Here is a 13,184-nt window from a genome sequence, read left to right as displayed (position 1 = left end):
GTTTGTAAAATTTAATTGAGTCGAAGTTTGGGTTTTGTAAAGCTCTTTGAGGTAATATTGTATTTTTTTCCAAATTTGTTGTGTAAGCTCAAATTGTTTTATTAAACATGAGTAAGAGACCATGAAACTTGTTGATTTGATAGAGCTCTACTTGTGAATGTAGGCTTTGTCGTGAACCACAAGTAATAAGCGCATTAGGAGAAGTTACACCAACAAGTTGGTTTAGTGTGCATGGTTCCTAGCTAAGTCTCATGTAATCAATGAGTTCCCTGGTTCAAATCACCTAAATATCATCGAATGAGAGCGAGGCGGGTTGGAGGTACTTTTCCTTCTCTAATGAGGTGGCTTTAGCATTAATTAGGTAAAGATAAAAGAGAAAGTAAAGGGCAAATCGTGAAAGGGCTAAGAGAGATAGAGAGAGAGAGAGAGGGAGAGAGTTTTATTCACTAGATTCCACTGAGATAACCACCACATGATTTCATCAAGTTCTTCCAAAATGTTAAAAATAGAACCCTTAAAATTCTCATTTCCTATTAACCAGAAGCGATAGCCTCAGCCATTTTCTTGTAAGAAGGCCTGGAAGAAATGTCCTCCCACCATGCCTTAACATGGGGACGGTCATTCACCAACGAGGCCCATGGTGTCGTCATGAAATAGTGAGTGTAAGGATAGTGGTGCAAGTCAGCCAGGCTATAGAAATCACCAGCCAAGTACTTGGTGCTACTCAGCCTAGACTCATACACATCAAGCACTTTTTCTAGCTTCACCAAGTTGGCGTCGATGACTGCTTGGTCTGCAGTTTTGCCTTTCATAGGCGCTAAAACATATTCCAAGACAATGGGAGTGATTGCAGGGTCGAAACTCTGGGATTCCACCTGTATCCACACCTTAACCAAAGCAGCTTCTTTGAGGTTGTTGTGCCTAATGAGATCAGTTCCTGGTTCCTTGAATTTCTCAGCCACATATGCTGTAATTGCTCTAGATTCTGTAATACACATGAAAGGTCAATTATTTTTGCTTTAGCAGGGCACTCTCATTCTCATCTATAGGCCACTTGACCTGTTGCAGCAATGGTGCCTCCAATGCAATCCGAGCTCAAGCACCATTGCACCACTTTTGACACTTTTTAAGATTTCAACAGATACGGTACAGGTGTATAGATGAAGTGACCCATTCTATCACTCTTTGCAAAAATAAAAATAAAATTTTGGCTCTAACAATATATATATATATATATATAATTTTTTTTATTATATTGCATTCAAGCATTTATGCAGGAGCAATCATCACTATGACAGACAATATAGTCATAAGCATGAGTAAAGTAATAAGGTAGCAGAAAAGGAAAAACATGTGAGAAAAATAAAAGGTGAACTTACCAAAAAGGGTGAGATCACCATCTTCCAGCGCTGGAATCTGACCAAAGGGCTGCAATTTTTTTTTTTTTCACCCAAAAAAAAAAAATTATAAACCAATTTGAAAACTAAAAATTGTGTATCACTGTATCTACAAATTCGACAATATAAATCGAGTGCAAGGAGAAAAAAATACTATTGACTCTATGAGATTAGATGTGGATGATACATACATTCTTAGATAGAAAAGCAGGCTGTTTGTGTTCCCCTCCGAAAAAATTAATCAGAACAAGCTCAAAATCTACTCCTTTCTCATAGAGGCAGGCCGTCGCACGAGCAGTGCATGTGGAAATTGGAACTCCATAAATCTTGATAGTCATTTTCTCACAAACACAAGGATCCAAAGTGATAGAGAGAGAGATATGCTATCTGATGAGGTGAAGTAAACTATATGTTATATAGAGTAAGATATAGAAGAAGGCGTTATCTATAGTTGTAGCCAGTTAGTCTAGGCCACCAAGGGTGATGAAATTTGACGATGGGTAAGGATTAATTTCCACATTCTCAGTCAGATATGCAAGCCACCTCGGCCATAGTTAAGACAGCAATACTTATCAGATTCCACCATCAAATCACCACTATTTTTTTGCTACCTTATCAAAATTGTACCCAGATTAGAATGAATATATTTTGACTATTTCCAACTGTTTGACATGATGAAGCATGTGATTATTTCATTACATATATAGACACCTATATTTATTGCAGTTTGATTGCATAGCCTCACAGAATATGAATTTAATTGTTTCTTTTCAAGAAGTTCCTAACTACTACGTTGCATGGCCAAGAATTTCACCATTTTTAAAATTTCACCATCAAGAATAACATTGCTTAATTAATTTGGCTTCAGCTTCGGCCACCACACCTTGGTCAGGAGCCAAGCCATTGTTTGGCTTAATGACAATCTCAAATATTAGTTTCGTTGCTGGTGGCTCAAACTGGAGGCCCTCAACATCAACCCAATTAGCTACTATGGCCTGATCCCTGCCATCCCAGTAAACTAGCTCTTCTTCTTTCTCGTCATATTCGTGGGCCATGCATCTTATTATTTCCCTTGATTTTACCATCAATTGGCTGCATTTTTGTTAGCCACGGATAGCAAAATGTGCAAATTGCACAGGCGTCAGGGCATTATATATTGCTTACCGAATTGCTTGATGCCACTGTCCTCGTATACTGGAACCTGACCAAATGGCTACAAAATACAGATGAACAACTAGTCTGGTATATACATGTTAATTGATGTCGCGGAAGCCTGAAGAGAAGCACACACGATGCTCTCTTGATGAAACAGAAGCTAAACTGTTAGTTTCTAGTAGTAAACCTCGAATCCACGAGGGGTTTTCCTGAATCCACAAGGAGATAAAACTGGAATCCACCAGAAAAGAAAATTGACGAAATGCCTGTGTTTATTGATAATAGTCTAATTTACCTCTGACGGCTACAAAACATATAAATACTGAGCAAAAACGTTTAAAACCCTAATTCGCACTAATTAAGCGATTAGGTGACAAAATTACCGAATTTTACCAAAAATGGCAAAATTGAGTTAAACGCAGAATCATAAACTACTGACCTTAAGGGTCGTCCCAAAATAGACGGGACCTTATTCTAACTTTTAAACTAAAAGTTATTAAGAAAAAAACGAATATTACTATAAATAGCAAAAACATTGTTTTCGGGGCCTTAATGAAGGAATTTGCCTAAAATTTGGCGACGTTCATGGCTTATGAGTCTGGCTCAGAACGCCGTTTCTCTTCAACCTGCCAAATTTCATGCAATTCCGACACTGTTACCTCTGATGGCCCCTACTGGTACTCCCCCTTTAATCTTACGTTGTGACTTCCTGCACCTTGCTGCTCCAAGAAGGCATGTGCTATCTATTCTACATTAGTCCCCCCCACTTGAAAAGAACTCGACCCCGAGTTCCCACTATCCGGTTCATCAGGAGGATGATAATCATATAAGTCAGCAACATTGAAGGTAGAAGCAATGCTCATATCTGGAGGAAGAGCAACCACATAAGCATTGTTGTTGATCTTCTTAGTAATCTGAAATGGCCCGTACTTCTTGTCCTTCAATTTGTTGTAGGTACCAACAGGAAATCTCTCCTTTCTAAGATACACCATCACTAAATCCCTAACATTGAAGATCTTCTCACGCCTTTTCTTATCAGCAGCCTCCTTGTACTTAGCATTTATAGCTTCCAGTTTCTGTCTCACCTCCTCTTGCATGGCCTGAATACGGTCAGCCATATTTTCTGCTGCTTGACTCACTCCTGGAAGCTCAGGTAAAGGTACCAAGTCCAAAGCGTGTTTTGGAGGCATGCAATAGACGATGGCAAATAGAGACTTACCAGTGCTTCTATTGACTGAGCTATTGTATGCAAACTCTGCTTGGGACAACGTAAGATCCAACTGCTTGGGCTTCTCACCTGAGATACATCGAATCAGATTCCCCAAAGTACGATTAACCACTTCTGTCTGGCCATCAGTCTGTGGATGACTAGTGCTGCTGTAATTCAAGGAAGTGTCAAAATGCTTCCACAAAGTTCGCCAGAAGTGACTAATGAACTTGGTATCCCGGTCAGAGGTGATGGACTTTGGCACTCCATGCAAACGCACAACTTCTTTAAAGAACAGATTGGCCACTCGAGTAGCATTTGAAGTCTTCTTACATGCTATGAAATGGGACATCTTGGAGTACCTGTCAACCACAACAAAAACAGAATCCATACCTCGCTGGGTTTGAGGAAGACCCAGTATAAAGTCCATAGACAGATCTTCCCATAGTGCTTGTGGAACTGGCAAAGGCATATATAAACCAGTATTCTGAGATTGTCCCTTAGCAGTTTGGTAGATTGGACACTTCCTCACATGATTGCCAATATCCCTCTTGAGTTGTGGCCAATAATACTTCTCTTTCACCAGTGCTATAGTCTTATCTTTGCCCATATGTCCACCCAAACCTCCACCATGCAGCTCCCTAATAATCTGCTCCCTCAATGAACTTTTAGGGATGCATAATTGGTTACCCCGAAAAAGGAAACCATCTTGGATGTACATACTATTGATAGCAGTATGAGTTTGTTGATACTTACCCCAAATATCACCAAAATCCTCGTCATTCTCGTACAGCTCCTTGAGGCAATCAAACCCTACAACTTCAGTACGTAGGGTGGTCAACAACGATGCTCGCCTACTGAGTGCATCAGCCACCTTATTGGTGACACCAGACTTGTGCTTCAGAGTGAAATGAAAGCGCTGTTTATAAGCTACCCACCGAGCATGCATCCTGTTAATGCTAACTTGACTGTTGATGTGCTTTAATGCCTGATGATCCGTGTATAATACAAACTCCCTCTGAATCAGGTAGTGCTCCCAATGCTTAAGAGTCCGTACTACAGCAAAGAACTCCAGTTCATAGGCTGACCATTTACTTCGAGCTTCACAAACTTTCTCACTGAAGAATGCTACTGGTCTGTTGTCTTGTGAAAGAACAGCGCCTATCCCGACCACAGATGCATCACACTCCACCTGAAACACCTTATCAAAGTTAGGCAATGCCAAAACCGGGGCTATGCTCAACTTTTCCTTAATTAAGGCAAAGCTTTGTTCTGCCTCTTTCCCCCATGAGAACTTCCCTTCTTCAGACACTCAGTGATAGGGGCTACTATGCTACTGAAATCTCGAACGAATCGCCGATAGAAGGTTGCTAGCCCATGGAAGCTTCGCACATCACTCACTGTCATTGGGGTTGGCCACTCTCTGATTGCACGGACCTTATCCTCATCAACATGAATCCCATCCGCACTGACCACATACCCTAAGAACAGCAACTTATCAGTCAAGAAGCTACACTTCTTCAAGTTGATATACAACTCATTGGACTGCAACACCGCTAATACTTCTCGCACATGATTATAGTGGGCTGCTTCTGTCTTACTGTAAATCAAGATGTCGTCAAAATAAACTACCACAAACTTTCCAATAAATGGTTTCAGTACTTGATTCATAAGTCTCATGAAAGTGCTGGGAGCATTAGACAATCCGAAAGGCATTACCATCCACTCATACAACCCCTCCTTTGTCTTAAAAGCCGTCTTCACTCATCTCCAGGTCGGATCCAAATCTGGTGATACCCACTCTTGAGATCCAGCTTAGTGTAACACTTGGACCCACTCAGCATATCAAACATGTCATCTAGTCGTGGAATAGGAAATCGATACCTGACTGTGATCTTGTTGATGGCTCGACTATCCACACACATACGCCAGCTCCCATCCTTCTTTGGTGTTAACAATGCCGGTACTGCACATGGACTCTTACTCTCCCTGATTTGCCCCTTGCTCAAAAGCTCATCCACCTGCCCCTGTAGAATCTAACCCTCTTGAGGATTCATCCTGTAATGTGGCAGATTTGGTAGACTAGCTCCAGGAGCTAAATCAATGCAATGCTGGATGTCACGCATCGGTGGTAAACCTGCAGGCAGCTCTTCTGGAAAAAGCTCTTCAAACTCCTTGATCAATGGCTGAATCGCCTCAGGTATCTCAGCAACCTTCTTAGGCTCACCATCTGTCACTACTATAGCGTATCCCTGTTTCAACTCCTTACAATCCCTGTCAAACTCATCTTCATTGTTCACTATAAGGAGTGTTGGCTTCCCCTCCACTTTAGAAGCTTTGGGTCTACTGCCTTCCTTAATAGGACCAAGGACAATTTTTCTGCCATTCTTAAAAAACACATACACATTATCCTTACACTTATGAGTAGCATCTACATCATACTGCCAAGGTCTACCCAATATTAAATGACATGCATCCATTTCAACAACATCACAAACTACCTCATCTACATAATATTTACCCATAGAAAAAGTAACACGACATTGTTGAGTAACAAGAGTTTCTGTACCTTTCTTGATCCAACCTATCTTGTACAAGGAGGGATGCTTTTCTGTTTTCAGTCCCAGCTTGGTAACTAAACTCTTTGACGCAATGTTTTCTACACTGCCACTGTCTATGATCAAATCACAGACCCTTTTATTGACAGTGCATCGTGCTCGGAAGATCTCATTCCACTGGTCACCAAATTCCACCCTTGGTGTGAGTAATAAGCTCTGAATCACCAAAGACTGCTCTAATGGCACGCCTTCCTCATCCTCTTGGACCTCATTGGGATCATAGGCATACGGATCTGCATCATTATACACCTCTTCGCCCTCCTGTTCACCTTCTACCTTACCCTCTTCTGCCACTACCAGATTCACTGCAGCTCGCTTAGGGCAAGTACTAGATCGATGTCCTGGTTCTCCGCACCTGTAGCACTTATTCCCAGTTGGTCTAGCATAGGGGTTGGCATTCGCTACTGGCTGGGCTGCGGAACCTGCTACTGCCACTGTGGATTGGTTGACACCACTATTCTCTCTAACCACGGGTTGTGACCGTGGTGTAAATATGGGCTGTTTACCTTTGTTGGCAATGGAACTAGAGGACTCCGAACTGCGGTTGGAAAACTTCGAACCTGTCCTGAGATGCTGAAATTCTACTTTCTTGGATAAGGTTACAGCCTCATTCAAAGTATATAGGGTTTGTAAGGATACCTGATCTCGAATGGAAACTCGTAACCCGTGTACAAATCTGGATATCCGTTGATCTTCAGTTTCCTCCAAATCATTGCGATTCGCCAACCTGTCAAACTCCTCCATGTACTCATTAACTGTCCGAGTACCCTGCCTGTAATCTTGGTACTGTCTGAACAACTCCTGCTGGTAATCGGGTGGTAAGAACCAATTTTCCATTAACCTTTTCATCCTCCTCCATGACCGTATTGGAAGCTTTCGTTCCTGAGTACGGTTTAATTGAACACGATCCCACCAGGCAGATGCTCCTCCCTTCAATTTGTAGGCCACCAAACACACCTGTTTGTCTTCTGCTGTACCCATGTAGTCGAAAAACTTTTCAACCTCACTGACCCAATCCAGATACTCTTCAATAGAGACATTACCATTAAAAGATGGTAACTCTATTTTCATCCGATAGTCCCTCTGCTCCTGATAATCTCGACCATTATCCCTTGCGGGACCACGATGATTTCCAAAGACTCTCTCTACATACTCTTCATCTTCACTGTCTTCTTCGTTGTAGTCTTGCTGCTTGTTCCGGTTTGGACCACGATAGGGAGGGCCACACACTCGGTTATCACGTCGCTCTTCATCAACGCGATTAGGGTTTCGGTTAAGCAAAGTGGCAAGTGCTGCTTGAATCTGGTCCAGAGTCTGTTGGGTAGAATCACGAAATTGTTGATTCTCATCACGAAAATCAAGGAACTCAGCCCTAGTGAGGACTGGGTTATTGATGTCGTCACCGCCGTCATTGTTATAGTGGTCACCGTCTCGCCAGTTAGCCATCAGACCAGGGTAAATCAAGGCTCTGATACCAACTGATGTCGTCGAAGCCTGAAGAGAAGCACACACGATGCTCTCTTGATGAAACAGAAACTAAACTGTTAGTTTCTGGTAGTAAACCTCGAATCCACGAGGGGTTTCCCTGAATCTACAAGGAGATAAAACTGGAATCCACCAGAAAAGAAAATTGACGAAATGTCTGTGTTTATTGATAATAGTCTGATTTGCCTCTGACGGCTACAAAACATATAAATACTGAGCAAAAACTTTTAAAACCCTAATTCACACTAATTAAGCGATTAGGTGACAAAATTACCGAATTTTACCAAAAATGGCAAAATTGAGTTAAACGCAGAATCATAAACTACTGACTTTAAAGGTCGTCCCAAAACAGACGGGACTTTATTCTGACTTTTAAACTAAAAGTTATTAAGAAAAAAACGAATATTACTATAAATAGCAAAAACATTGTTTTCGGGGCCTTAACGAAGGAATTTGCCTAAAATTTGGCGACGTTCATAGTTCATGAATCTGGCTCAGAGCGCCGTTTCCCTTCAACCTGCCAAATTTCATGCAATTCCGACACTGTTACCTCTGATGGCCCCTACTGGCACCCCCCCTTTGATCTTGCATTGTGACTTCCTGCACCTTGCTGCTCCAAGAAGGCATGTGCTATCTGCTCTACATCATTAATGAAGATTTACATTGAATGACAAGAGGGGTGATTAATGTAACATAGTTAGGTCAAATTCTTAGGCTTGAAACCTTTTGAATTAAGTGGTATCCTTATATTCTATATTCACTACGCAATTGAAGTTTCGCCAAAAAGTGGTATTAAAACTCATGATAGTGTGTGCAATGTGTTCAAGGTCCTTCTCTTCAAATGAAGAGTGGACTGGTACCCATGACGTGCTGGTCCTTAAAAAACCTATAGACAAGAGGAGGCTAGTAGGATTATAGGACTTTCTTATGGCCCATAGAGAGGGCTTGAATCCTACAAAGAGACAAAGACTCACACGTGAGGGAGAGATCATTGAGTACATACACGTAAATGAAATCCCACAATTGAATAAGAATAACAAAAGAGAGTGGGGCCTAAAATCATAAGCTTTAGCTTTTGAGTTAAGTAATATCCTAGAATGCTATATTAACTACTCAATTGAAGTCTCTTCGATCAAGATGTGATCTCCCCAGCAAAAGCACAAGTTATGCCCCCATGAGAGACCTTTATCAATTATCACATGCTATTTCATGATATAAATTTGATATATCAATAAGCAAACATATTTCTTGTCAAGTGTATAGCACAAACTAAAACCAAATGTTACATTGATATGCTTAGCAAAAAAAAAAAATGTTACATTGATATCAACTGCACTATGAGCATAACATATTTTTTGTTATGCTTAATTAACCAACTGCATTTGCTTATTAAAACGAGTGCAATCCATTCTTGTGCATTCCATGTACCATGTTTAAAAAGCAATAGAATAACGATGAACCAGTGAACAGAACAAAAATTACTCACTCATACAAAGTGTTCACTAAGAACTGGTTGGAAAAATTATTATTATCATTATTTAGTGTAAGTTCTGAATTATGGAGAAAGTTCACATCCTAGTGTATTAACTTACATTCATGGAAAGACAGGCTTTCTTCTTCTTCTCTCCAGCATCAAGATTGACTGAAACAACCTCAAAATCAAGATCATTCTCAGAGGCATGCCAGAACCTTCAATGTGGCCTGTGAGTTGAGGCTTCCATAGATTTTTCAGACTGCCATTTACGTTCAGCTCTCCTTACACCACTCTTAATTGATATTAACTGAAGGATGGAAACACAACTAAATTAAGCTTGAATGTTGGAAAAATTTACAGAATAGGGTACATATGTGTGTGTGTATATATATATATATATATATAAGGTCAAAAGGTCAAAATTTCTGGACAGATAGGGTCATGATTGGGGTCGTGATAAAATTGTTAGGTAGGAACTCCTATCGTGATGGATGTTAATAAAATTGGTATTTGCAATGGATGAATGCAAAAATGATGTTTTATCAATTAGAACTTGGTACGATAGCACTTGTGAAAAAATTATTAAAATCTTATGTTATTTACATTACTCATTTTCGAAATGCAATTTACATGATAAAAAAGTGTTTTGCATTTTTTAATGAAGAGGATTTTTTTTTTTTTTAATATATAAGCCATGCTATAGATACAACGAATACACAACAAATTATAATTAGTAGAACATAAAGTGGAATGCAAGAAATAAGATAAAAGATTTGTATTTCAAAGACAACAATTTTCTCAATTTTTTTTCACAACCACTAAGTTGGTAAAGTTTTTATTAATTCTCTTACTTTTAATATAATTTTTTTTTTTACCTATTATTAATAGTTTACCACTTACGTAGGTGCGACTTTTTTTGTGAAATTATTTGTGTAAGTTAGAATTTGCTTTTTTTATTTTTTATTTTTTTTTAATTTCACAGAACAGTTAAATATAATTGTTGGGCCAGAAAATCAGGTAGCGTACGCCCACTCCAAGCCGGGCCCAAGGGCCCACGCCGAGGATGCATGAGGGGTCCGAGGATGAAAGCGCGAGGTCCGACCCCCGAGGAACATATCCGAGGAGGGCCCCGTCCTCGGGCGTCCGAGACCTCAGAAGAACGCAAGAACCATCCCACCAAAGGGGGACTCCTTGAATATCTGAGGAGGAGGGGGTCCAGTGCCACGCGTCGGCGACGGGAGCACGGAGAAGGAGCAAGCCTTAGGCGAGCTGTCACCTCTACATTGAATGCGCTCATCTAACCCCCCTGGCAGAATTAATGGGGATATAACCCCCTGACAGGGTAACATTGACCATTGTGAGCCATTCGAGTACGGATAAAGCCTCTGATGGGACAGACGGTCAGGGGAGAGGCCAATAGATGATCAACAGAAGGAAGGAGGGGATAGGAGGAAGAGAACTATATAAGAAAGGCGAGCAAAGCAGTTTGAGGGGGGGTTTTCGATGATTGAAGAGAGGGAGGTAGAATGACTCCTAGGTGATGTCAGTTCTAGGGGGGAACCTCCTCGGATGAGGGCCGAGAAGCTACCCTTAGTCGTAAATTGGGCTTACTCCCCTTCAATGGGAAAAGGTGGCTTGTGTTCCGTTGTTAGTCTGTTAGGGCCTAACCCTTCGTCCCACTCTCTAAAAATGTATTGTTGGGGAACCGTCCTAAACTGAATCCCTACAATTGGCACCGTCTGTGGGAAGGATTAGTGCATTGGCAGGCGCAACGGGCAATCGTTCCTATGTAGTCATTTTACAGAAGGTTGGTGGCGATGCATCAAAAAAAAAAAAAAAAAGAGAAGATTAATATAGACTATATATAGTCCGCTGAGATAACCACCATCTCATCAAGTTCTTCCAAAATGTTCACATTTCCTCTTAACCAAAAGTCATGGCCCCAACCATTTTCTTGAAAGCAGGCCTAGAAGAAATGTCCTGCCACCATGCCATAACATGGGGACGGTCTTTAACCATCGAGGCACATGGTGTGGTCATGAAATAGTGCATGTAAGAAAGGTGATGCAGGTCAGCCATGCTATAGAAATCACCAGCCAAGTACTTGCACATACTCAGCCTAGACTCATACACATCAAGCACATTTCCTAGCTTCCCCATGCAGGCATCGACGACTGCTTGTTCAGTTTTTTTGCCCATTGAAGGCCCAATAACATATTCCATGACAACGGGAGAGATTGCAGGGTTGAATGTCTGGGATTCCACCTCCATCCATACCTTAACCATAGCAGCTTCTTTGGGGCTTTTGTGCCTCATGAGATCAGTCCCAGTTTCCTTGCATTTCTCAGCCACGTATGCTGTGATTGCCCTAGATTCTGTAATACACATGAAAGGTCAATTATTTAAGGAATCCACTTAGTTCTGAAAACAGCCCCGACAATATATATATATATATTATTTGACATATGAATTTATACTGCTTGTGAAAGCAAGATATATGAGTAATGACTAATGAGCTCTTTATTTATTTATTTCGGGGAAAAGATTTGAAATTAAAAACCTTTCATAATTTGACTCCCGCACCACGTGGTCATAAGAAAAAAAATCTCGACAAACATTCAGATGATTATAAGTATGTTATAATCATCAGGATGAACTAAGAAAGAAACTAGTAGAATATGTAAGAAATCAAAGTGAATTTATTATGGAGAAAGAGAAAATAATTAACTCTTTTTTTTTTTTTCTTTTTTTTATCTAGGATAAAATTTAACTCTAACTTAATCTAATTCCATTTTTTTAATTCCATTATTATCTTGAATTCCCTTTATTTTTAATTTAATGTACATTGTTGATCTCATAAGGCAATATAAACCAACGATGGTTTGCTTGGCCCCATTGTCTTCGAGCCATGACAAGTTCAGAACAACATAGTACAGAAACAACATGCTTAGCAATATGTTGGAGTTTGACACGTGAATATCCAAATCCAATGTCATATATATATATATATATATTGTTAAAATTGGATCATTGATGCTTTAAACATCTCCAATACCAAGCTATCGTACATTCGTACCCTTTCATTTTTACTTTTGCAGGGCATTTTTATTCTAGGCCACTTGAGATGTTACAGTAATGGTGCCTCCAATACAATCCAAGCTCAAGCACCAGTGCACCACTTTTGACACTTTTGAGTTCAACAGGAACAGAACAGGTGTATAGAGTGACCTATTCTATCGCTCTTTGATAAAAATTAAATTAAAATATATAAAAAATATATATATATATATAAGTTTGGTTCAAACATTTTTTTTTAATTGCATTCAAGCATTTATGCAGGGAAAGTCCTTCTAAGTTGGATCTAGAGCAATCATCACTATGATAGACAATATAGTCATAAGCATGAGAAAAATAATTAGGTAGCAGAAAACAAAAATATATGAAAAAGATATAAGGGGAACTTACCAAAGAGAGTGAGATCACCATCTTCTAGCACTGGAATCTGACCAAAGGGCTGCAATGTTTTTTTACCCAAAAAAATATTATAAACCAATTTGAAAACTAAAAATTGTGTATCTACAAATGCATGGAGATTCGATAATATAAAATCGAGTGCAAGGAGAAAAAATACAATTAGATTTGATGTGGATAATACATACATTCTTAGATAGAAAAGGAGGCTGTTTGTGTTCCCCAGTGCCAAGGTTAACCGGAACAAGCTCAAAATCTGCACCTTTCTCATGGAGGCAAGCCATCACACGAGTGGTGCATGTGGACATGGGAAGTCCATAAAGCTTCATAGCCATTTTCTCACTAACACAAGGATCCAATAAGTGATAGAGAGAGAG

At 40.0% G+C, this 13,184-nt stretch overlaps 2 protein-coding genes across 2 annotated transcripts; both read right to left on the bottom strand.

Moving 5' to 3' along the window:
• Nucleotides 1–533: 533 nt before the first annotated feature.
• LOC111984276 (glutathione S-transferase F13) lies at nt 534–1,741 on the bottom strand. The gene is made up of 3 exons (XM_024015900.2): nt 1,589–1,741; nt 1,380–1,428; nt 534–985 (listed from the first exon to the last, which is right to left on the bottom strand). The coding sequence occupies exons 1-3, from the start codon at nt 1,733–1,735 to the stop codon at nt 534–536; spliced, it is 648 nt and encodes a 215-aa protein (XP_023871668.1). The 5' UTR covers nt 1,736–1,741.
• Nucleotides 1,742–11,184: 9,443 nt separating this feature from the next.
• LOC111984287 (glutathione S-transferase F13) lies at nt 11,185–13,184 on the bottom strand. The gene is made up of 3 exons (XM_024015908.2): nt 12,996–13,184; nt 12,802–12,850; nt 11,185–11,711 (listed from the first exon to the last, which is right to left on the bottom strand). Exons 1-3 carry the CDS (start codon nt 13,140–13,142, stop codon nt 11,260–11,262), a joined length of 648 nt encoding a protein of 215 aa, XP_023871676.2. The 5' UTR covers nt 13,143–13,184; the 3' UTR covers nt 11,185–11,259.

Source organism: Quercus suber, unplaced genomic scaffold, assembly GCF_002906115.3.
Source record: "Quercus suber isolate HL8 unplaced genomic scaffold, Cork oak 2.0 scaffold_863, whole genome shotgun sequence".
Lineage (NCBI taxonomy): Eukaryota > Viridiplantae > Streptophyta > Magnoliopsida > Fagales > Fagaceae > Quercus > Quercus suber.
Note: the sequence above shows the minus strand (reverse complement) of the source record. Positions and strands in the feature narration are given on the sequence as shown.

Coding starts and splice junctions, on each gene's coding strand:
- LOC111984276 (XM_024015900.2), bottom strand. CDS start 1,735: ATGACTATCAAGATTTATGGAGTTCCAATTTCCACATGCACTGCTCGT. Junction 1,429..1,588: donor CTGCTTTTCTATCTAAGAAT/GTATGTATCATC, acceptor AAAAAATTGCAG/CCCTTTGGTCAGATTCCAGC. Junction 986..1,379: donor TGGTGATCTCACCCTTTTTG/GTAAGTTCACCT, acceptor TGTGTATTACAG/AATCTAGAGCAATTACAGCA.
- LOC111984287 (XM_024015908.2), bottom strand. CDS start 13,142: ATGGCTATGAAGCTTTATGGACTTCCCATGTCCACATGCACCACTCGT. Junction 12,851..12,995: donor CTCCTTTTCTATCTAAGAAT/GTATGTATTATC, acceptor AAAACATTGCAG/CCCTTTGGTCAGATTCCAGT. Junction 11,712..12,801: donor TGGTGATCTCACTCTCTTTG/GTAAGTTCCCCT, acceptor TGTGTATTACAG/AATCTAGGGCAATCACAGCA.